Source organism: Lacerta agilis, chromosome 1 (assembly GCF_009819535.1).
Source record: "Lacerta agilis isolate rLacAgi1 chromosome 1, rLacAgi1.pri, whole genome shotgun sequence".
NCBI lineage: Eukaryota > Metazoa > Chordata > Lepidosauria > Squamata > Lacertidae > Lacerta > Lacerta agilis.
The window spans coordinates 121,603,118-121,626,124 of record NC_046312.1 but is presented as its reverse complement, the minus strand read 5'-3'; the positions used below and the strand labels follow the sequence as shown (position 1 = coordinate 121,626,124).

Here is a 23,007-nt window from a genome sequence, read left to right as displayed (position 1 = left end):
CACCGGTCCCATCACCTCCTGGCAAATAGAAGGGAAAGAAATGGAGGCAGTGAGAGATTTCACTTTCTTGGGTTCCATGATCACTGCAGATGGTGACAGCAGTCAAGAAATTAAAAGACGCCTGCTTCTTGGGAGGAAAGCAATGGCAAACCTAGACAGCATCTTAAAAAGCAGAGACATCACATTGCCGACAAAGGTCCGTATAGTTAAAGCTATGGTTTTCCCAGTAGTAATGTATGGAAGTGAGAGCTGGACCATAAAGAAGGCTGATCGCCGAAGAACTGATGCTTTTGAATTATGGTGCTGGAGGAGACTCTTGAGAGTCCCAAGAACTGCAAAAAGATCAAACTTATCCATCCTTAAAGAAATCAGCCCTGAGTGCTCACTGGAAGGACAGATCCTGAAGTCGAGGATCCAGTACTTTGGCCACCTCATGAGAAGAGAAGACTCCCTCGAAAAGACTATGATGTTGGGAAAGATGGAGGGCACAAGGAGAAGGGGACGACAGAGGACGAGATGATTGAACAGTGTTCTCGAAGCATCTAGCATGAGTTTGGCCAAACTGCGGGAGGCAGTGAGAGACAGGCGTGCCTGGCGTGCTCTGGTCCATGGGGTCACGAAGAGTCGGACATGACTGAACAACTGAACAACAACAACATAGCATCTGGTGATAGCAATATCCCAGTTCACCAAATAGAAGCAGGAAACTGGTCAGATAAATCTTTGGCCTGATCCTACAGGATTCTTTTGACCTTTAATCTCAGTCAGTCAAAATATGTCCTAAAAACTGTAATATTTGAGGAAAGTATAATCCCTCCTTATGAATGACATGCTGCATTTTCCAATATTCTGTTTTGCTTTTAGTTGGATTGTGAGAAACTATGGCAATCCTGGCCTCTTCCACAGCCTACCACCAACTCCCAAATCCCAGTGCTATACTGTTTACCATCAGCATCATTGAAAATCAATTCCAATTTTTACATCAATTTCAATTGCATATTTATTATTTAGACTATAAACTTTCTTTAAAGGAGCATCAGTATTTCCACATTTTAATAATTAAGATGCTTCATTACTGAGAATAATGTTACTTGAACACAATGACCAATTTTGCTTTAGTTCATTACTGTTCTCTAGACAACCATTGTATGATCACATTAATTTGCAGAGGCTGTCCAAATATTTCATCATAAAAGAAATATGTGGTTTCTTTCTGTAGGAAAAGCACATTAGATTTCCTATACAAAGAAGCCACATTCTTCTTTTATGATGAAATATTTGAATAGTTTAGGCAAATATAGATTTTCTATAATGGTGCTATCTACATCTTTCTCCACAGTAATGCAGTAACATTCAACAGGTATTATTTTTGTAAACCATTTAGAGCATTTTTATATATTAAAAAGTTCAAGCAGCATATAGATTTTGTTAAATAAAACGTGGTGGAATGCTCTGTCACAAGAGAAATGGGCCCTGCGGGATTTGACATCTTTCCACAGGGCCTGCAAGACAGAGCTGTTCCACCTGGCCTTCGGCTTAGACTTACTCTGACCCCTTATATGGGATTTGGTATATAAATTTTCCCTTGGCTTTTTTGCTGGCCCATGTGGGACCAGCATGGATAGCTGGCTCAGGTGAATATCTGATGTTTCCTCCCTTTATGGTATTGATTTATGGGCTACTACTAAAATGAGGCTGCATTTTAACCCGTATTTTAATTAACTGTTTGGTTGTTGTTGTGGGGGTGGTGGTGGTGGTGGTGGTGGTGGTGGGTTAAACCACAGAGCCTAGGGCTTGCTGATCAGAAGGTCGGAGGTTCGAATCCCTGCGATGGGGTGAGCTCCCGTTGCTCGGTCCCAACTCCTGTCCACCTAGCACGTCAAAGTGCAAGTAGATTAATAGGTATCGCTCCGGTGGGAAGGTAAACGGCGTTTCCGTGCGCTGCTCTGGTTCTCCAGAAGCGGCTTAGTCATGCTGGCCACATGATCCGGAAGCTTCCTCAGCCAGTAACGCAAGATGAGCGCCCCAACCACAGAGTCAGACACGACGGGACCTAATGGTCAGGGGTCCCGTTACCTTTACCTTACTAAAATGAGGCTGCATTTTAAGACATATTTTAATTAACTGTGTTGTTGTTGTTGTTTTCCTATTATGTTTTATTGTAATTAATATTTGGTGTTAGCCGCCCTGAGCCCGGTCTTGGCCAGGGAGGGTGGGGTATAAATAAAAAATTGTTGGTTGTTGGTATTGTTGTTGTTGTTGTTGTTATTCAGGCCTCCAGATTCTAATTTATCTATAGATTATCTGGTTGGGGATATACTGACCAATCCATAAAAGAGCACCTTTGTATATGTGGATCAGGACCTATCGAGAAGCTTGTACATTACAATTTTATATTGCCCATTGTATGATTCATCCAGAACTAAATTTATCTCCCCTTTTCAGATTGCCTTAGGTCTACCACATGATTTGAAAATCTGAAAATTAAATGGTTGTTGTAAGATGTCAGTAAGTCCATCAGCTATAGGGTGGCACTATTTGCACTAGTGGTAAGAAAGATAAAAGCAACCTTTCTGGATAGTGCAAGTGCCAAACCCCAGGGATGCTGATTAGAAGGAACATTTCTAAATTTTGGACATTGTAGATTTGTCCTGGTCTGGTGCAGGCAATGTCTTTAGTTTTGTAGTTTTGTGATTTGTGCTCATACTGTATTGTGATGGTCATTGGCTATAAACAATTAAATTTACTTACTATAGATAAATTACAGCAGGATAGGGAACCTATGGCCTCTAGATACTTTTGGATTCCAGCTCCCATCAGACCAGCCAGCATGACCAATCACTGGGGTGATAGTTGTAGCCCAATAGTATCTGGAGGACCACAGGTTCCTCATCCCTTACTTAGGGTGTTTAGTGCTACATGTTAGCTACCCCTCAGTTCTACACTAAAAGGAAAACCCAAAACATGCAGAAAAAACACAACCAAACCTCCACGCCTTTATTGTGAAATCTGGCACAGATTACAAGGAACATTACACAGAAACTGTGTTAAAATGATGTACCTTTTACTTTCTTCATTGCAGAAGAATTACAGTACACTGCAGAATTACATTGCAGTACAATTAACGTTTTCACCATATTCATTTCATGAGGGTGTTTTCACAAGTAACGCTGAATATATTTTTGTCCTAAATGTATCTCCTAAAAATATATATTTGTTAACATTCAGTAGTTTCATGTAGATGTTAAACAGTATAGGGGATAAAATCAAACCCTGAGGAACCCCACAATAAATGCTCCACAGGGCCAAAGATCACTCTTGAAACATCATCCTCTGGAAATGATTATCCAAGTAGAACCAGAAGCACTGAAAAACGGTGCCACCCAACACTAACTCAGACAGCCACTCCAGAAGGATACCATGGTCAACGATATCAAAAATCACTGTGAAGTTGGGAATAATTAAGATGGACACATTTCCACGGTCTCTCTATTCCAACAGAGATCATCAGGGCAACTAAAGCAGTTTCTGTATGAAAGGCAGAAAAGGCAGAGTTTTATCTTATTAATTTATTATTATTATTATTATTATTATTATTATTAATATTAATATCCCGTCCATCTGGCTGGGTTTCCCCAGCCACTCTGAGTGGCTTCCAACAAAATATTAAAAATACAATAAAATATGAAACATTAAAAACTTCCCTAACAGGGCTGCCTTCATTTGTCTTTATTTCCTTAACATCAGATGGGAGGGTGTTCCATAGAGTGGGTGCCACTACCGAGAAGACCCTCTGCCTGGTTCCCTGTAACTTCGCTTCTTGCAGTGAGGGAACCGCCAGAAGGCCCTCGGAGCCGGACCTCAGTGTCCAGGCTGAATGGTGGTGGTGGAGATACTCCTTCAGGTATATTATTTATATTAATCACTGCAATTATATTCCAACCTTTCCTTCAAAGAGTTTAAGGTGACACACATGCTTCTCCACTCCCCCCTCCTTACAACAACCCTGTAAGGTAGGGTTAAGCCAAGAGGTGGTGACTGGCCCAAGTTCACCCACTGATCTTCATTGGGATTTGAACCCCGGTCTCCCAGGTCCTAGACTGATACTCTAACCACTACACCACACTGACTGGTTGTTTCAGAGGGCAGGAGACAACCGAGTTACTAAGGCTAGGAGGAGGAGTGAAAGGGCAATACGGACAGAGAGGCAAGGATGGCCAAGCCATGGACAGCTCTATTAATAATGGGCAATTAAGAATGCGCCTGATTCAAAGTGTAAGGTGGACCTTTAAAAAATATAGGGCCCAAATTAATTCATCCAAACTCAGAACACATTCAAGTTGGACTATGCCATCTCCAAAACTCCCACCAATACATAAGATAGAGAAAGGTTATTTAGCGATGTCAACACATGCCATGGGACTTTGGGCTTATTTAAACTATGGATTTATCTTCCACAAGATGCAGTGATGACCAACAACTTGGACTGCTTTAAAATACTGTACAATGAGACAAATTCATAGGTGAGTGAGTCTATCAATGGCTACTAGCCACAATGTCTATGTTCTACCTCCACTGTTGGAGGCCCAGTTGCTGATAATTGTAGGTGGGGAGAGTGCAGGCTTCCCATGGGCATCTGGCTGGCCACTGTGGAAGCTGGATGCTGGACTTTGGCCTGATCCAGCAGGGCTCTTCTTGTGTTCTTACCATATCAAGTCCCACCAGCTTCTGCAAGTGAAAAGATTAACTTTACAAAAAGAACAAGGGAGCAAGGATTCATGAGAGGCAGTCCCTCTTGAGACATTTTGGTGTTTCAAGTTGGAAGTTCATGTTCTCAATATGTTAGATAGGTAGCCCCCCACCCAAGTCACTTTTATTTCATCACTCTATAGAAGTTACATTCAGAAATATGCAGCCTCATCTAATGCATATTTCCTCTGAAGTCTTATTTAGTTCAAGGAGGTGTAAACAGTGCTTCATTCCAAGTTTGCTTCATTAAAAGAAAAAGACAGACGTGTACTCTCCCTCTGGCATCCTTGTATTGCAAACCAGACATCTGAAATATCTTAACTGCCTGACCCACAGTATCTTATAAGAGCACAAGCTGAATGAAATTAAGCATTAAATTCTCTGTTATCGGTGGCTTTTAAAGGGTAAAGATGTCAGTGAGATGAATAGAAGTTCCTGAAGCAAAAAAAACAGCCCATTAGCAAGGCACTGGAATCACTTTCCTAGGCAAGACATGCCTTCCAGCTACTGAAAGTCAGAACAGCTTTCCTGCCACTCATAGCTGTTCAAGTTTAAGAGCTCCATATGTCTCACCCCTTCCTCAGTCCATCATCCAAAGGATGTTGCATCATTCACAAGCGCTGTCAGAGACAAACTACACACTAAACATTAATGGAACAAATTGCCAACAAGGTTTGGTAAGGTGAGGGTTAACTTAAGGGCGTTCAGAGGAACTTAACCCTTCCCCTTCCCCTCACCATTTTTCTGTTGATCCCCCTCTCCCCCCCCCCCACAAGCTGCTTCTCCAACTCCCATGAAGTGCCAGGTGCATGTTTACAAAGCTGCACACTACACAAGGTAGCATGCTTTAAAAGCCCACTTAAAAACAAAATGAAATGAAAAAATAAAAAACCACCTCTGTGCACTTGTAAAACTATCTAGTCAAAAAGAAGTATTTCCATTTACAATCTCTCTCTTGCAGCCTTAAGTGGCACAATCCACTATGCTGAACTGAGCAAATGTATAATCGCTAAACATGCCTCAGTCTTGCAAGGTCTTCAGAAACAACCACAGCAGCACAAGGCCCATGAAAGTGAATGAGGATTATGCCAGAGGGGTCACCTTGAGGATGCTATTTACTCCACAACTAACAGAGAGTGACAACTTCCTCCATGAACGTTGAAATTAATAAAGGAAAAGCTGATTTACAAGACGTTCACTGTCTGTCAGCAAGTCAACCAGTGGCCTTCTTTCCTACGGTTTTTTCTTCTAAGACTGGGAGGCACAGGGAGAAAACTACAGATAACAAAAGATCAAGCAACCAGAAGAAACATTGCAACCAGATGGCAGCAGAAAGATACTCAAGGAATTCCAGATCAAAGTTTGTTCTGTCCTGCATGTTGGGTGGGGGAGCTCACTGAAACAAAGCAGATGGCAATCAGCAAGGTACATAGCATCTTCTATCATTTTCCATTCATTTGCAGCAACTACATCAGAGAAAGATGTAATAAAAAGCTTCAAATACCTCTTATATGATTAATAATAATAATAATCAAATGTCCCATCCAGAATACCATTTTTGAGCCTTACAGTGCAGACCTTACCATATCTAAATATGTCAAATGTCATTCAGTGGGCGTTACTCCCAGATAAGCAGGGTTAAGTTTGCAGACTTACTCTGTACTCTTTGAGCTGACTAACAGCAACAAGCATTCTGATGGGGTTGTTTTAAATTTTGTTCAATAATTATGATAAATACCAAGATCAGTGACATGGCTGTGAAGGTCCAAACAAAAACTGAAGCTAATAGGTGTCTTTCTTAGTTGCTTGCAACCTAGCTAGGTGAAATTAGTGGGCAGAAGTGAGATGGCCTTTTCCATGGTGGCCCCATGGCTCTGTCCTTTGCAGTGAAATAACTAGGAGAGTTGTGTTTTCATAGTTTGGGCTTAGTGAGTGTTTTGTTGCTGCTGGTTCAAGAGGAAATTGCCCTAAATTTTAGATTTTTGCACTGCTGTTGTATTTTTGCATTTTTATTGTGTGTGCTACACTGGGACAGTTCTGCTCAGAAAGGCAGCCCTTAAATACTTTTGATAAAATAAAATACTAACAACTGGCTCAGACTAGATCAGTGTTTTTCAACCTTTTTTGGGCAAAGGCACACTTGTTTCATGAAAAAAATCACGAGGCACACCACCATTAGAAAATGTTAAAAAATTTAACTCTGTGCCTATATTGACTATATATAAAGTAATTTTCCCACGGCACACCAGGCAACATCTCGCGGCACACTAGTGTGCCGCGGAACAGTGGTTGAAAAACACTGGACTAGATTATCCACAGATTTCAGGAAGCAATCGACCAGATTAGCAATTATAGCAAGTATCAGAAAATTAGCAGGCAGCAGCCAGGAATGCTCTTGTCTTGTGTACTCAACCAATCACAACCCTACAAAGTAAGTTGTTAGAGGGAGAGAGCTTTACAAGACCACGGAATGGTCAGCCACAGCAGGGCTGAGCAGGAATATGAACCACATCCATACCTGAACACTCTAGTCATCATACTAGCCATGTAGAATCAATGAGCAGACATACCATGCTGCATGCAGACAAACCATAACATATGCAGGAAAATGGGTGGGGAGATGCTCATCTTCCATCTGAGTATATAGTATTTTTCCCCCCACTTCTAAATATAATGCTCCACTGAACTCCAAGAATGACCTGTCTGCTGACACCCTACTTCACATCTCAAGAATAGGCCACATATAGGGCAAATCTATTTCTTTGTTTACCCAGAAGTCCAATTTTCATTGGTACTTGCTCCCTAGTCAAAGTACACATGATTTCAGTCTGAGCAATTAAAAACCTCCCCAATCAGCACATCATCGCTTATTATTACCTCCACTAGGTATGTTTTGTAATGTAAAAATATACTTCTGTGGTTTTCAGAGCCACCCCAAAGAAGCAAGGTGCATCATAGGTCACATACACAAACAGCATTCTCATAATACATCACTTTCATTTTTTCTTTTACATATAGATCTCTAGCTCTTTAAAAATAAAATACAAATGATTTTTACATGGTTGTGGCAGGTTGGCAAGATAGCTACAGCAAGGGAAAGCTATGGAACCGAACTCCTACTTTTAATATAATTTCATAACATATGTCCACTGTCAAATAACAATTAACACAATTACTAAATGCTTAGCAATCTGTATGCTGTGCCCCAGCATCTTAATAAAGCCTTTCTCTCAAAAACAGGCATAATACTTCCCTTTTCTCAAACTCTGTTTTTAAAGTATTCACAGCAGCTATTCTTTGTACAGTTACAGGTAAGTAGCCGTGTTGGTCTGCCATAGTCAAAACAAAATAAAAAATAAAAGAATTCCTTCCAGTAGCATCTTAGAGACCAACTAAGTTTGTTCTTGGTATGAGCTTTCGTGTGCATGCACACGAAAGCTCATACCAAGAGCAAACTTAGTTGGTCTCTTAAGGTGCTACTGCAAGGAATTCTTTTATTTTTTATTTTGTTTATTCTTTGTACAGTCACTCCCCCAAACAAAAACAAGAAAAATCACTTTACATATAATCTTCAATTCATACTAATAACTACACTTGCGTACCCCAATTTTTATACTCCCCAATCTTAACTCCTATGCTGTTCAGAAGATAACACAAGGTTATGTTTAGTACCGGTAGTTTGGAATTGTATGAAGGTCCAATTTCATTACTACCATTAGGCAGGCACCCTCCCTCTACTGTTTTAGATGCCTGCTTATTTCAGCAAGCTTAGCCAGACATAAATTTAGTTACGTACCCTGGTTCTTAACATTTTGCCTAATTTATCTGTGCATTCTTGATTTTATATTAGTTTACACACACCTATTAGAGATCTTTTAAAATTACGCACTTTAGTTATTTTAATATAAGGAAAACTTATAAAGCGCTGGTGATAAACTCTGCATGAAAGAATTTGATGCAGTCCAGACCACATTGGAAGGAACCCTGAGGATCATCTAGTCCAACCCCCTGCAATGCAGCTGTCCCATACGGGGATTGAACCTGCAACCTTGGTATTGTCAGCACCATACACTAACCAGCTGAGCTATCCAGTGCTGTAGATACATGGCTGAACCTTGAATGTGTACATATGTTTCTACATAGAAAGCACATAGTCTAAAACATAAATAGAGGGGGAGCCTTTGTTGATGGTAACTTATTGAAAATGTAAGCTGAATTTCCTGCCCAAGCCTGTTCAGCTCCTAGCCCAGCCTGGACAGCCAACCAATGGAAGAATCTTCAGTAACTCAGGGATGGGAAGAAGCACCTGAACGTCTCTGCTTTGCAAATTTACACAACTGAGTGGGCAAAATTGGGAGCCTAGTTTACCACTCCTTAAGTATCCTTCCTTGTACCCAATGAACACTGGACACACAGCAATAATCACAACATCAAGGATAACTCCAGGGCCACAGCTGTGGGCATCTTATCCCATAATTCTTTTTCTACAAATATCCTCTTGATCCGACTTCATTTAAGCAAATGAAGAAGCTCCTCCCACTTGATTATTCCCCATATGTGTTGCATCATCTAAAAGTTTTTCTGCTGAGAAAAAAAAATGTTAACACTCACTGACAGTTTCCTGGTTAAACTGGCAGGGCTTACTGTACTGTTACCGTATGATTTTACCTGCTTCGCTAGCAGCATATTAAATTTAAAGCAGGTCTGAAATCAAACTATGGAGCGCAGCAGCTGCTCCAAGCACTTCCAGGAATAAGCAATAAAAAGGGTGGTGGCAGTACGTGAAGGGATGCCTGATTTGGAGTAACTCCTGCTATCCTGGATAGAACCAATTAGCTTAATGCAACCATCCGAGATGCAGCCTCCTCCAAAGAACCCTTTAAAGCACCACTGCCGAACAGCATGGCCAAGCCAGTTGAAAGGATGAAATGCAGGCACACGACTGAAGCAAAGTGCTGGGGAGATGTAGCTACTCCATGGAAAAAGGGAAAGTACGAACTCCTCTCTTGGCTGTTATTTCCAAGCCTAAGTTAGGAAAAGCAAACAACCACAGCACATGTTTACATGGCGTTCATAAGAACCAGTCATCCAACATCATCCTTACCCTCCAAAGACATTCCAGAGGATTACACATTATTCTGGTACAATAAATAGTCACAGCAAGAGCGGATACAGGTAGCGGTAGATCTGACTCTAGGAAAATTTCCTCTCCCTCTTTTTTTCTTCCTATATTTCAACTATTTCCCCTGCTTGCAACAAAGAGAACTGACCACGTGGTGAGCCAGTCCTCGGCAAAACGAGGTGGTGGTGGTGGTGGCTCTCTCCATCACCTGTGACAATCCTCTTCCTTTTCAGAAACTACCGAGGCCCCTCTTGCATGTTCCACTTGCAGCCGAACCTCAGAAAAGAAACTTTTAAAAGAAGCAAGTCTGAAGTATCTCTACCTCCTCCTCCCCCCCCAAAAAAAAACCCTCCCTCTTCGGCATGCACCGAAATACACGCCGGATTTCTCCTACCCTTCCGTGAAGATCGCCACAGCTTAAGTGGCCTAGACAGGCGCCCCCAAACTGTGTGGGTTCATGCTTTTGTTTTGTTTTTTAAAGGGAGTGGCGCTCGTCGGAGCTGCGCTACACGTGTAGTCACATCCCGGGCGGTCGTAGAGGGATGTAAAACGAGAGGAGCTGTCTTTTTTTGGCGAGCTCGCAGCAGCAGCAGCATCCCGGGTGCAGCGAGCGAGCCGAACGCTCCAGAGCGCCCCGGCGGCCGAACACGCGCGGCGCCGGGCGTCACGTGTGAACCCACCCACCCACCCTCAGGCGGCCAATCCTTACCTTAATGATGCTGCTCCTGCGAGGGGTCGCCCTGGCCGCTTCGAGGATCGCCGCTTCGGGGTCGGCGGCGGCGGCCGCCAGAGACACCCCGCTCCTGCGCTCCCTCCTGCGGGGCGCCTCGGGCTCCGGGAAAGGCTCCGAGTCGCCTTCGCCCGCCGAGGGGGCAGCCGCGGGCGCCGGGGTTGCTTCTGCCATCGCGAAGCGGAGCCGCGTCAACTTCGAAGGGCGCCAGGCTGAATTAAAAAAACAAAAACCCCTTTTTTTTCTTTTCTTTTCTCCTCCTAAAGCGCCGCAGAGGCAACTTTCTGCGAAGGAGACGTCGCGCTCGCCTGCTGCATTTTCCGTGGAAATGAGGAGAAAAGCCGCCCCGCTCGCTCGCTCGCTCGGGCTCAGCCGCCCCTCCGCAGCCGCCGGGGCTCCGTTGCAAGCGGGCGGCGGAGGGGAAGGGCAGGGCGGGGAGGCGCTAAACTTGGGACAATGAGGGAGTTTTGCAGCTGAGGAGAATCGTGAGGCGAGGCGAGAGGCGCACTCCGCCTCCTGCTCCTGCTGCTGCGCGCGCTCTTCCTCCTCTCTCTTTCCCTCACAACCATTCACTCGCGCGGGGGGGGGGGGGCGCCGGTCACGGCCAGGAGGCGCCCCCTATTAACACACATTAAGCGCGCACATCTCCGGGCTCCCGGCAGCCGCGAGCCCGCCAACCGGCAGGAAGTGCCGCCGATTTCACACCCCTCTCTCTCTCACACACACACACACTCGCGCTCTCTTTCTTTCTGTTGTGACAGGGCCGGGGCTTGTGTGTTTTGACAGGCGGAGGCTGACGGGCAGCAGCCCCGACCACTCCGCCGAGGGGAAGCTCTCCGCTCGGCCAATCGCCGCGCGGAGGGGGCGGGGCCGAGAAGGCCCAGAGCGAGCGGAACGCGCTCCCTTATGGAGATGGATAGGTTCCCCGAGGGGAGCAGAAGAGCCAAGCCGCGGGGGTTTCGACGGGGTTGGAGGGCTATCTAGGCCTTTGGCTAATGAAGCGGCCTGTGACCTTCAAAGTTTAGCCAATTTACTGGTGGACCTTTGTTCATACAGTCTGCTGTAGACTACGATGATGAGTAAAATACAAACGCCAAGGGAAAAGTGGGATTAGTTAGGTTATCCTAAATTCGCTGTAGCTGGTGAAGTTCCAGGAAATATTAGGAACTTTAGGCAGATGCAGTATTTATCTCATTCATATGGGATGAGAGATGTAGTAACTCTTCCCCCACCACCACCATCCAGCCAAATTGCCATATTATCCCAAGGTGACTTGGGAAGAGCTGTTGCTTTCTTCTAATCAGGTTTTCTTTGTCCACTGGATAGCTCAGTTGGTAAGAGTGTGGTGCTGATAATGCCAAGGTTGCAGGTTCAATCCCCATATGGGACAGCTATATATTCCTAAATTGCAGAGGGTTGAACTTTCATGATCCTAAGGGTCCCTTCCCAACTCTAAGTTCTATGATTCTACTTTTATGCACTCTCTTCTATTTCCATTTCTAAGGTCTGAATTGGATTAGTAGCCTGGTCAAAGTATCTTTTTACTCACAACAAGAGGCTGCACGGAAGGATCAGATCAGTGGTACTTGGGACTTACATACATATGTCACCCATGTTCAGAAAACTTCAGAATATTGTTTCATTTGTTTTACTTTAGATAACTTTGCCAGGTGGCTGACATAAAAAGAATAAAACAATCATATGCAGTCTTTTTAAACAGTACAAATTTATGTCCCAGCTTCTGCCACAACCTAGCATATCACAAGTACACCAGTTCAAGTAGATAAATAGGTACTGCTGCGGCGGGAAGGTAAACGGTGTTTCCATGCACTCTGGCTTCCGTCACAGTGTCCAACTTGCGCCAGAAGCAGTCTAGTCATGCTGGCCACATATTCCGGAAAGCTGTCTGCAGACAAACAGTGGCTCCCTTGGCCTGAAGCGAGATGAGCGTGGCACCCCATAGTTGCCTTTGAGTGGACTTAACCATCCAGGAGTCCTTTACCTTACCTTACATGCAGAGCTTTTTTCTGCATGCTAAAGGGTATGCAGTAATGGCAACTTTTTTCTAGAAGAAAAGCTCTGGTTAAAAATGTGGCACTTACTGTAACAACTTCATGGTGTGTACTGGCACCCTTTTTTCTAGAAGAAATGCACTGCATGATACTGCACGGTGGTTGGTGTGTCAAGAGTAAAAATACTTCACGGGGACAAACAGAAGAAACCTTCACCCCAGTATGGTTCCCCTTCATCACACACACGGCCCAACAAGACAATGACAAAAATCTACTGACAGCATACAAATCAATATGGCTAACCTGATCCAAAACACCCACCAACCCCACCCACACAGGAAACCAAAGATCACCACAGCCAACCATAAATGAACAATCACACCCTACGCCAACCCCGACCTCTCTCACCGCCAAAGGAGCACAAGCGAACAGCAGAGAACCTACACAAACAACGCTGACACCAAACTCTACTCATATTAAGTAAAATTAAAACATCGTCACCCCACCCTACCTATCTCCCTATCCCACCCACCTCTCTCCCCCTTTTCTTCCTAATGTCTCAACAACAAAAACTGATTTGTAAAAATGTTATATGGAAAAATACGAGAGAGACATTGCACTACCTTTGTAAATCAAGAAAATCTTTAATAAAAATATTTTTTAAAAAAAGAGTAAAAATACTTTAGCACATTACCCATTATCGCGTTCTGTCACAAGGTGGAAAACCATGCACCAATGCTGCTGGACTTTGGAGAGCGTGGCCAGAACCTTCACTCTTTGGTCCTTTGAAGGGTGGTGTACTTTGAAAGAGTTTAACTGCTTTGAAAAAATAGCGCTGAGATCATACAAGAGGAAGCTTTTCAGAAACAAGATCGCCCTCTAGCTTTTATCCGTAGAACATTCACTCAGCAAAGGTTAACGTTACTTTCAAGGAGCAGCCGGATCCTGGAGCCTTCCCTTGATTGCGCTGCCAAACCAGACTGTTCTTCACCATAGAAGGACACCCCTGGAGTCAAATCATTTTAAATGCTTTGAATTTCTGTTGATGTCAAAGGCTATGAGTTGACCTCAGCATGTGCCAGAAATTATGACACAAGGCAGGGCTCTCAGCAAGTACCAGAGAGAGCCTTGGGTAAGGTGCCCCCCATCCCGAGCTCCTGCCCACCCACTCCAGGCAAATTTAACAGGGGTAGCAGGCTGGGTGGTGCTCGAGTGGTGGGAAGCATCAGGGTGAGGCCAGAGGTATTTCAGCACATTTAAAGCGCATAGCTTCTCCAAAAGAATCCTGGGGACTGCAGTTTGTTAAGGGTGCTGGGAACTGTAGCTCTGTGCAGGGTAAATACGATACCTGTGCTTATTCGGCAGGAACCATGTCCTTTAAATGTATGGTGTGGATGGTGCTCTTCATCAGAGTGGCATGCTCTTAAAAAAAATAAAATCAAATGATGATGGTGGTGGTGGTGGGCTCTCCAGTTCTCACAGACCCTGGCACTCCAGGACAGGGAAACACATTAGATTTATGTATCACCAGTAGCCATCTTGAACAGGGCAGCTGAAAAGTCGGAATGAACAAACAATCAGGATAACAATGTCCATCTTTGGGTGAGTTATGAAGGAATATGAGACCACCACCTTGCTGAAGCCTTGGTCTGGTCAATGCTTGCACAGGTGAAACCCACATTCCCAGCGTCCTGTCTCTGGATTGGTCAACCTCCCAGCTACGCTAAGTCTTGACTTCCGTTTACGATATCTGCTGACTTAAGAGAGAAGCAGGACTCCCCCCCCCTTCTAAAATATTACACTCATACGTTTACTCCATAGACATACACCACAAGTGTCCCGGAAGTGGAACATCCCATTTTTTTTATCGTGAGAGAACGGCAGCCATTTTGGTTGCCATGATCTCATACAATTTTGCAGAGCATTCCCCCCCCCCAAAAAAGCCATGATATGGCATGTCACCCCAAAACACACATTTGTGTGTGCCATGCCCAAGAAAAACACATTGGGGGGGGGGGAACTGTGATGCGAAATCATGCGAAATATGGCAACCAAAATGGCTGCTGTGCTCTCGTGATAAAAAAAAAGGAAGATGGCATCCAGGAAGATGGTATCCTGGATTTTGGCTTCAAGATGTTGGAGGAAATGCGCAGGTGTGAGGTGTAACATCCACTGAGCTTGAGCATAGATCAGGAAACATAGACATTAGTTTAATTAGTGAACCCAACAACCAAAACAAATTAAATGCAAATCATTAAAGGCTGCATGTTTTTGACTTAATTTTATGACTTAACGTAAACAGTGGCAGAAATTAAAACAAAACCAACATAGCGTCAAAAAGATTTAAAATATCCAGTGACCTTGAAACACCTGGAGAAATCAAAAGGTCTTCAGGTGGTGAAGAAAAGACAAGAAACATGGTGTCAAGAGAGCCTTCCAGGGAGGAGCATTCAATAAACACGGCACCCCAGCAGAAAAGGCAAGCCTTTCTCAAACTCACCTTATTTCTGAATTTAGGAATTTGGAGAAAGGCCTCTGGTGATGACTGCTCTGATGGGCAGCTGCAAAAGGGAGGAATTACTCCTTCAGGTATCCAAGACTTGAGCCCTTCAGGGCTTTAGATTAGGGGGGAAAACTCCTATTTTTAAATGTGCTAGGAAATTGACTGGTGCTGGTGAGTTACAGCAGTGTTTTTCAACCTTTTTTGGGCAAAGGCACACTTGTTTCATGAAAAAAATCACGAGGCACACCACCATTAGAAAATGTTAAAAAAATTAACTCTGTGCCTATATTGACTATATATAAAGTAATTCTCTTGAATAGGAATCAAATAAACACAATTTTTCCCACGGCACACCAGGCAACATCTCACGGCACACTAGTGTGCCACGGAACAGTGGTTGAAAAACACTGAGTTACAGTATTTCAAAACTAGGGAGATGTGTTCCCCGAGTCCAGTCCCAGTTAGCAATCCAGCTGCCGTATTTTGTATTAGCTGAAGTTACTGGTGCTACTGGATGCAACAATAAAGAAGTCCAATAACATGACATCAGAGCATGGCAGGATAAGTGTGGCAAGATTACTTATATCTGTCCAGGACAGTTTGCAGATAGCACACCAGCAATAACTGGTAAACTGTGTGTCCCTGAGGGTTTATAGATTATCGGGTCAGCTTCCAAGCTGCAAAAATGATCCTTGGGGAAGTGCAGCCACGTAGAAATAAGGTGAGAATCTACTGCTTCTTTTTAATTTCCTTCTGGAAAGGTTTTCTTAAAATAAAATAAAAAAGCAACAACCTGTATAATTAGTAATAACATTGCTAGTAAAGTAATGTTTGGCAAAAGATATATAGTGATGTTGAAGACCTGATGTTTCAAACAGTTTTTGGAGGGGTGTTCTGTTTCTTAGAAAAGTGCAGGGCTTTTTTCAGCTGGAGCTCACCGGAGCTCTGCATCTCTCAGGTGGGCGCCATTGCCATTATAAGAGAACAAGGGAGAAGTTCATGGTGAGCTCCGGCATCTCTTTTTCTAGAAAGATAGCACTGGAAAAGTGGATATGCTTTTGCAATTCTGGAATCAAACAAGTATTTGCCACAATCTAAGCTTAGAGGTGTAAGAAATTATATATTAAAAAATACACAAAATGGGCACCCGTGCTTAATTGCATTTTCTTTTTAATGTGGGTCTTATATGAATGGACCACTGAATATATTTAAGCCTTAATCAATTGCTTGCTAATTAATGGAATGTTTAATGCACAGCATATTTTATGACAACCCATTTCACGTATTGTGAATATACACTTTTTCCTGTTGGTTTCGTTTGTGACAGTGATATAGCATAGCTTAGTGATAGCACCGTTTACAAATGAATATGCTCCGTTCCATCTTTTTGATATATTGGTATATTCACTTCTGTCAGAGGCAGTTTACGTTAAAATCCCTCAAGAAATGCAATGAGGCACAAAAATATGCAGTCTGGATCAGAATGCACAGGTCCATTAAATTCACATATGGGTGTCCCCCCCCCCCATTTTATAAAGAAGTATTATGGACTTGTAATGTCAGCTGGTACAATGGAATATATTTTTAACCTCAGTCTGTGACATAAACCTTAATTTTATACATATAAAATCATAGACTCATAGAATTGTAGAGTTGGAAGGGACCATGTGGATCATCTAGTCCAACCTCCTGTCATTCTTTCCTCTTTCTCTGTATTTCTTTCTCCTCCTTTCACAGACCTTTCTCGTCTTAACAACATCACTTTTTAAAGGGAGGGGGCTCAGCTTACTTGTGGGTAAGCTGAAGACCATTTATCTGTAAATCAGAAAATAATGTTGTTTGATAATGCAGCAGTAATAAACCAAACTGGAAGTGAACGGGGACAAAATGTGAAAATGGACTGCCATTTTTACGATGGTACCCACAATGAGTACAAACTCACTTCCCTAAGAGTTTATTCAGTGTGTGTTATTGTGCCAATATAATACTATTTTTTCCAATGTGCACCATTATAATTTTCCAACATGAAAATTCATCTGCCATTTTGTTTCCCGTTCACCTAGCTCTCTGGCATCCGCTTGTTCCTGTTCACAGCCAGCTTAGACTTAATTGACCTAAAGCAGTTGGTGTCGTAATTTTGCCATTTCACTCCTCCACTTAGCCTCTAGACAATTCATTAATGTTTTTATTAAAAGGTACTAATGTAGATCTGGAGGCGGACAACCTTCATCTACCCCTGGTATTGTGAAAACTGACAATTCATTCTTATCTCTCCTCGAAGCAATTACTGAATTACAACAGAACTGGTGATTTGTATCTTGTCATCAGAGCATGTAGTTTATAACAGTGTGAAAGTAACACAAGGTGACGTCAGCAGAAGTTAACTTGCACTCAAATAAGCTACAACACACACTGTCTCAGAATGGCGGATCGTAACATGCCCCTCTTAAAAACCTCTTTTAGCAAATAAGAAAATGAAACGGGATATGGGATAAAATGAATTTATGCAAATCCGAATAAAACCTAAATGAATAGACGAATAAAACAAACTGAAATTTCTCAATCTTCTCTGACAAGACACAGCATTCTCTGTCTCCTCTTATCAGTTACTGCAAATAAGATATTGTCCCAGGATAAAAAAAAATATCGAATTTGTCAGATGCTTTCACTGAAGGATGGGGCCTCACTCTTCACCCACATTAGGAAAATCCCAACTGAATTACAACAGGACATTCCATAGCCTTGTAGGAGATGTGAGGGTTAGCCTATAAGGCGAGCAGTGAACAGCGAGATGAGATGGAGACACTTACCTGACCCCGCCCCCCACCACCCATGTCGCTGCTGCATACTGGAATGGAAAGGGGTGAGGCATGTTACAAACTCTTCGGGAGAGCTAATCGGGCACGCCTACCGGTGTGTTTGCACCGTGCAGATCTGATCACCGCTGTGACCTTCTGCATCTATGAAGCAGCCTCACAACCCTACCCTGCTGTCTGTTATTGCATAAGGCTTTTTTGAAATCCAAGGGTATTGCTAAATCAATGTGACATCTCTAAAACACAGCGGCATTGGGCATGTGTATATGGGCCTCAGCACAAGCCCATACCGGTGGCCAAAGTCATACATGTGACATCAGTGAAGGTCGTTTCCACAACTGTACTCGCAGCAATGCTGTCCTAAAACATTTTGCAACGTTTACCTGTCAAGGGTGTTTCACACACCAATCAAAAGGCACTATTTGCTGCTGATAGAAGTCTGCTGATATGAATCTAATAAAATTAGCATTTGTTATATTCTGTGCTATTTTCCTGAAGGTACTCAAAAATATACAGTACCGGCATACTTTTGTTCTAGAACAAAAGCACTGGTTATATTCACACTAATCACTGCTTGTTCAGATTTTCTCCCTTCTACAGTTGCAAAGGAACAAATTGCCCTTCCTCTTCATTCTGCAGCACCAGACAAACGTGTTGTCCTTGTAGATATGTTGTTCCTAACACAATCAGTGCCTGACATGTATTAAATTCAAAACTCAACAAGGCAACCTTGAGTTTCTTTCTCCCTTTGCTTTGTTTGGGCTACAGCTTGCAGGATATACATTTTAAAATAAAGATACCTCACAAAGAAGCAGGAAACAGAGAAGGACAAGGTCTCATGACACTGTCTGCAATAGATTGGTGGTGGATAGGGAACATGCCTACCCACCGCAGCGTTGTCGGACTACAGTTCTCATAATGGGGTAACTGTGCCCCTGAAGGACCAGGTGTGCAGCCTGGGAGTCATTTTGGACTCACAGCTGTCCATGGAGGCGCAGGTTAATTCTGTGTCCAGGGCAGCTGTCTACCAGCTCCATCTGGTATGCAGGCTGAGACCCTACCTGCCCGCGGACTGTCTCACCAGAGTGGTGCATGCTCTGGTTATCTCCCGCTTGGACTACTGCAATGCGCTCTATGTGGGGCTACCTTTGAAGGTGACCCGGAAACTGCAATTAATCCAGAATGCGGCAGCTAGACTGGTGACTGGAAGTGGCCGCCGGGACCACATAACACCGGTCCTGAGAGATCTACATTGGCTCCCAGTACGTTTCCGAGCACAATTCAAAGTGTTGGTGCTGACCTTTAAAGTCCTAAACGGCCTCGGTCCTGTATACCTGAAGGAGCGTCTCCACCCCCATCATTCAGCCCGGACACTGAGATCCAGTGCCGAGGGCCTTCTGGCGGTTCCCTCACTGCGAGAAGCGAAGCTACAGGGAACCAGGCAGAGGGCCTTCTCAGTAGTGGCGCCCGCCCTGTGGAACGCTCTCCCATCACAGGTCAAGGAGATAAACTACCTGACATTCAGAAAATACCTGAAGGCAGCCCTTTTCAGGGAAGTTTTTAATGTGTGATATTTTTGTATCTGATTTTTGTTGGAAGCCGCCCAGAGTGGCTGGGAAAATCCAGCCAGATGGGCGGGGTACAAATAATAAATATTATTAATTATTATTATTATTATTATTATTATCCCTAGCCAATAGCCCTGCTGGTTGAGGCATATAGAAGTTGGAGTCCTACAGTCTCTGGAGGACCACAGGTTATCCACTGTGTAGCCGAGCATTCTTTATTCAACAGTGGCCAACAAGATGCCTCTGGAAAGTTCACAAGAAGGACATGCTGTAATACTCCCCCCCTATTGTTCATCCCCATTTTTGAATAATGGAGGCTCTATTTGTCTTACCGTGGCTAATACATATCCTCAAACATTTCTCTGATGAAAATAGGGACGTCCAATTTCATAATAATAATACTTTTATTAATTATACCCCACCTATCTGACTGGGTTGCCCCAGCCACTCTGGTTCGCTTCCAACACATATAAAAAGATAACAAAACATTAAACATTTAAAAACTTCCCTATACAGGGCTGCATTCAGGTGCCTTCTAAAGGTTATCTCCTTAGCCCGGGAGTCACATAACTCATAAACCTCAAACATATATCTGATGAAAATAGGGACGTCCTGCCATACCCTCCAACATTTCTCTGATGAAAATAGAGACGTCCTAAGGAAAAGTGGGACATTCCAGGATCAAATCAGAAACTGGGGCGGCTTTTGTAAATCCGGGACTGTCCCTGGAAAATAGGGACGCTTGGCGGGTTTGCTAATATCCATTGATAGACCTGTATTCCATTAATCTATATAAACCGTATTTAATCACCCTCTGAAGATGGTCATTCAAATAGGACTGGAACAGCTGCAAAACAGTGCTGCCCACCCCAACTCAGTCAGCTGCTCCAGAAGAATACCATTGTTCATGCTATCAAAAAGTGCTGAAGGATCAAGGAGGATTAACAGGGACACACTCTCCCTTTCTCTCTCCTGATGAAGGTACAGGGTGACAAAGACAGTTTCCATGCCTGAACTTTGCTTTAAATTGATCTAGAAAGTCAGTTTTATCCAAGAGAGCTTCAGTCTGGACCACAACACTATTTTCTTTTGGGTGTCTCCTGAAAACTGTGGGTGGGATTCACCTAACAAGCCCCATTTGTGGCAGCCCTGTGCAATGACTTCCACTTGCACAAAGGGCTTTCCTACTTCTTTTCCCCCAAGCCCCTGAAATTGGCTCAGAGGGGTCAGGAGAAGCCCCAGAACAGCACATGAGGGAAGAAGACCGGGTATTGTTCCATTTAGGAAACTGAAATGCAACATTCATCATAGCCCTACGTTGAATTCCACCATGTTTTATTTAGACAGGCCTTTAAGATGTGAATTTATTTTACCAACCAGCATTTTATTTATTGATGATACTTTTATTGATCTTATTGCAATGCTGTGTTCTAATACATTCTGCCTTGTTAATTTATTTTTTTTTAGTAAAGTGCATTTTATAAATATGTAAGTAAGTAAACAAATAAATGTGAAATGCATTTTAGGTGCCCTTCATCAGAGAAGTGTACAAAAATACGGAAACAATTTACACTGCATATAAGTATGTTAATGACAAACAACAAAACCAAAAGTAGTCCAAAACCATAAAACTAAAACAGTATGGTGGAATCTCAGACTGCAGTCCTATGCATACTTACCTGTGCATCTCAGTGTTTGCTTTACTGAACATGCCCTCTGGCAAGAACTTGGCTCCTATTGCTGTACTTGTATAATCAATCCGGTTTGGAGCAAGTAGAAAACTATTAAGATTCTTCCACCTAACTACCAGTAATACTTCAGTCTTCTTCACACCTAACTGAGAGTAGGTGGAATTTACACGTATAAACTTGGGCTGCATATTGCTGTTCATGGTGCTGCCAGAAGATACATGTTTGGCAGCCAACTTTACCTTCTTCGCTTCTTACTTCTAATGTATTTATTCTCATTTTCTGCACTCCTTTTGTGTAAGAAGGATGCATCACTCTTCCATCTTTTCTCTTTTGATGACTTCTGACTTTAATGACATTTCTCTCACTCCCAATCCTTCCTGCCCAGTTTTTAATTCTGATTCCATTTTCTCACTTTTATGGAAACCTTAGGTGTTTATTTCAGTTAAATTTAACAACAGGCACTAGGACTTGCAGATCGGTATGTGGCTTCGTTTATCCTGGAAGGCAAATTCTGACTGCCGGGGGATGTGGGTGGTCCTGTGGTCTAAACCACTGAGCCTCTTGAGCATGCCAATCAGAAGGTTAGCAGTTCGAATCCCGACAACAGGGTGAGCTCCTGTTGCTCTGTCCCAGCTCCTGCCAACCTAGCAGTTCAAAAGCACGCCAGTGCAAGAAGATAAACAGGTACCGCTGCGGCAGGAAGGTAAACAATATTTCAGTGGACTCTGGTTTCCGTCACGGTGTCCCGTTGCGCCAGAAGCGGTTTAGTCATGCTGGCCACATGGTTCGGAAAAGCTGTCTGTGGAGAAATGCCGGCTCCCTCGGCTTGAAAGCGAGATGAGTGCCGCAGCCCCATAGTCACCTTTGACTGTACAGGGGTCCTTTACCTTTTTTAAATAAGGCACAGTGAGAGAAATGTCAGCCGCAACAACACAGTGGCATTTTACATATTGTGTTACATGTTCATGATCCAGTTTATTATGAAAACTCTTGCATCACTGCTCTTTACTACCATTCCTGTTGAAGCCTGGCTGTCAACCAGCCTGGAATCAGGTGTGCGTGTGTGTGATTGTTGGCAAAACGATACCCCGAAAGGGGGAGGAGGAATGCATGTGTCAGAAAGCAAACAGCACACAGGAAGGGATCTGCAGCCAGCGGCTAGATGCTGCCACCTTCTGCTGCTCCGGGCTTAGAAATAAGATACTACCCCTACTACTGCTCTTGGTCAGGCCAAGGTGTAATAATTCTCACTGTGTAGAGGTGAGTAACTCCCCCCCCCCAACTCCACACACTTTGTGGTTTGTGTGTGCAGGAGGATCTATGTAACTCTTGAGAGCTGAGCGTGCATATTTCAGGACAGCTAGTTTCTCGGAGTGAGTGACAGCAGCAACAGGACAAGGGGAGGTGGCAGAGGTGAGCAGAGTCTTCTTTCCCAAGCATGGCAAATAAACGCTGGTCTCTTCTAAGCAGCACTAGGGGCGGAGGCTGAAACTACATGATAAGCAATGCAAGGATAATACGGAACGGTATGGGCATGAGGGAACCGGTGGTGATGATTTTTGGGGCAGGGGTAGGAGGGAGACTAGGAGGTGCAACGGACTGAAGGAGTAGGGTAGGCTTTCAAGGAGGGGACAGAGTTTATGTAATCCTGGGGTGCAGGCTGAGATGTTACAGAAAGTGGCAAAAGGAAGGCTGACAGGCAACAAATGAAGGGGAATAATTAATTTTAACTGTTTAATCTGCATGATGCAATATGAAAATATGGAATTGTGTACTCTTTTGGCAGCCAAGATGTTGAGCTATCTTCCTCCTCAAT

The 23,007-nt window shown here is 43.5% G+C and overlaps 2 protein-coding genes across 4 annotated transcripts in view; one reads left to right on the top strand and one right to left on the bottom strand.

Moving 5' to 3' along the window:
- Nucleotides 1-10,790, bottom strand: part of PLCL1 (phospholipase C like 1 (inactive)) — a 181,917-nt gene extending 171,127 nt beyond the window's left edge. Inside the window, exon 1 of the mRNA XM_033169263.1 lies at nt 10,581-10,790. Within this exon, the coding sequence (XP_033025154.1) occupies nt 10,581-10,775 (195 nt within the window). The 5' untranslated portion in view covers nt 10,776-10,790. The remainder of the gene's footprint in view (nt 1-10,580) is intronic.
- An 11,637-nt stretch (nt 10,791-22,427) lies between these two features.
- The window catches only part of BOLL (boule homolog, RNA binding protein), a 34,211-nt gene continuing 33,631 nt past the window's right edge, over nt 22,428-23,007 (top strand). The window contains exon 1 of one of the 3 annotated variants that reach the window (XM_033169249.1): nt 22,428-22,451. The gene's annotated coding sequence lies outside the window, so the exon portion shown is untranslated. Of the gene's footprint in view, nt 22,452-22,559; nt 22,605-22,624; nt 22,718-23,007 lie in introns of those variants that run through there. The other 2 variants (XM_033169231.1, XM_033169223.1) reach the window with 2 other exon arrangements.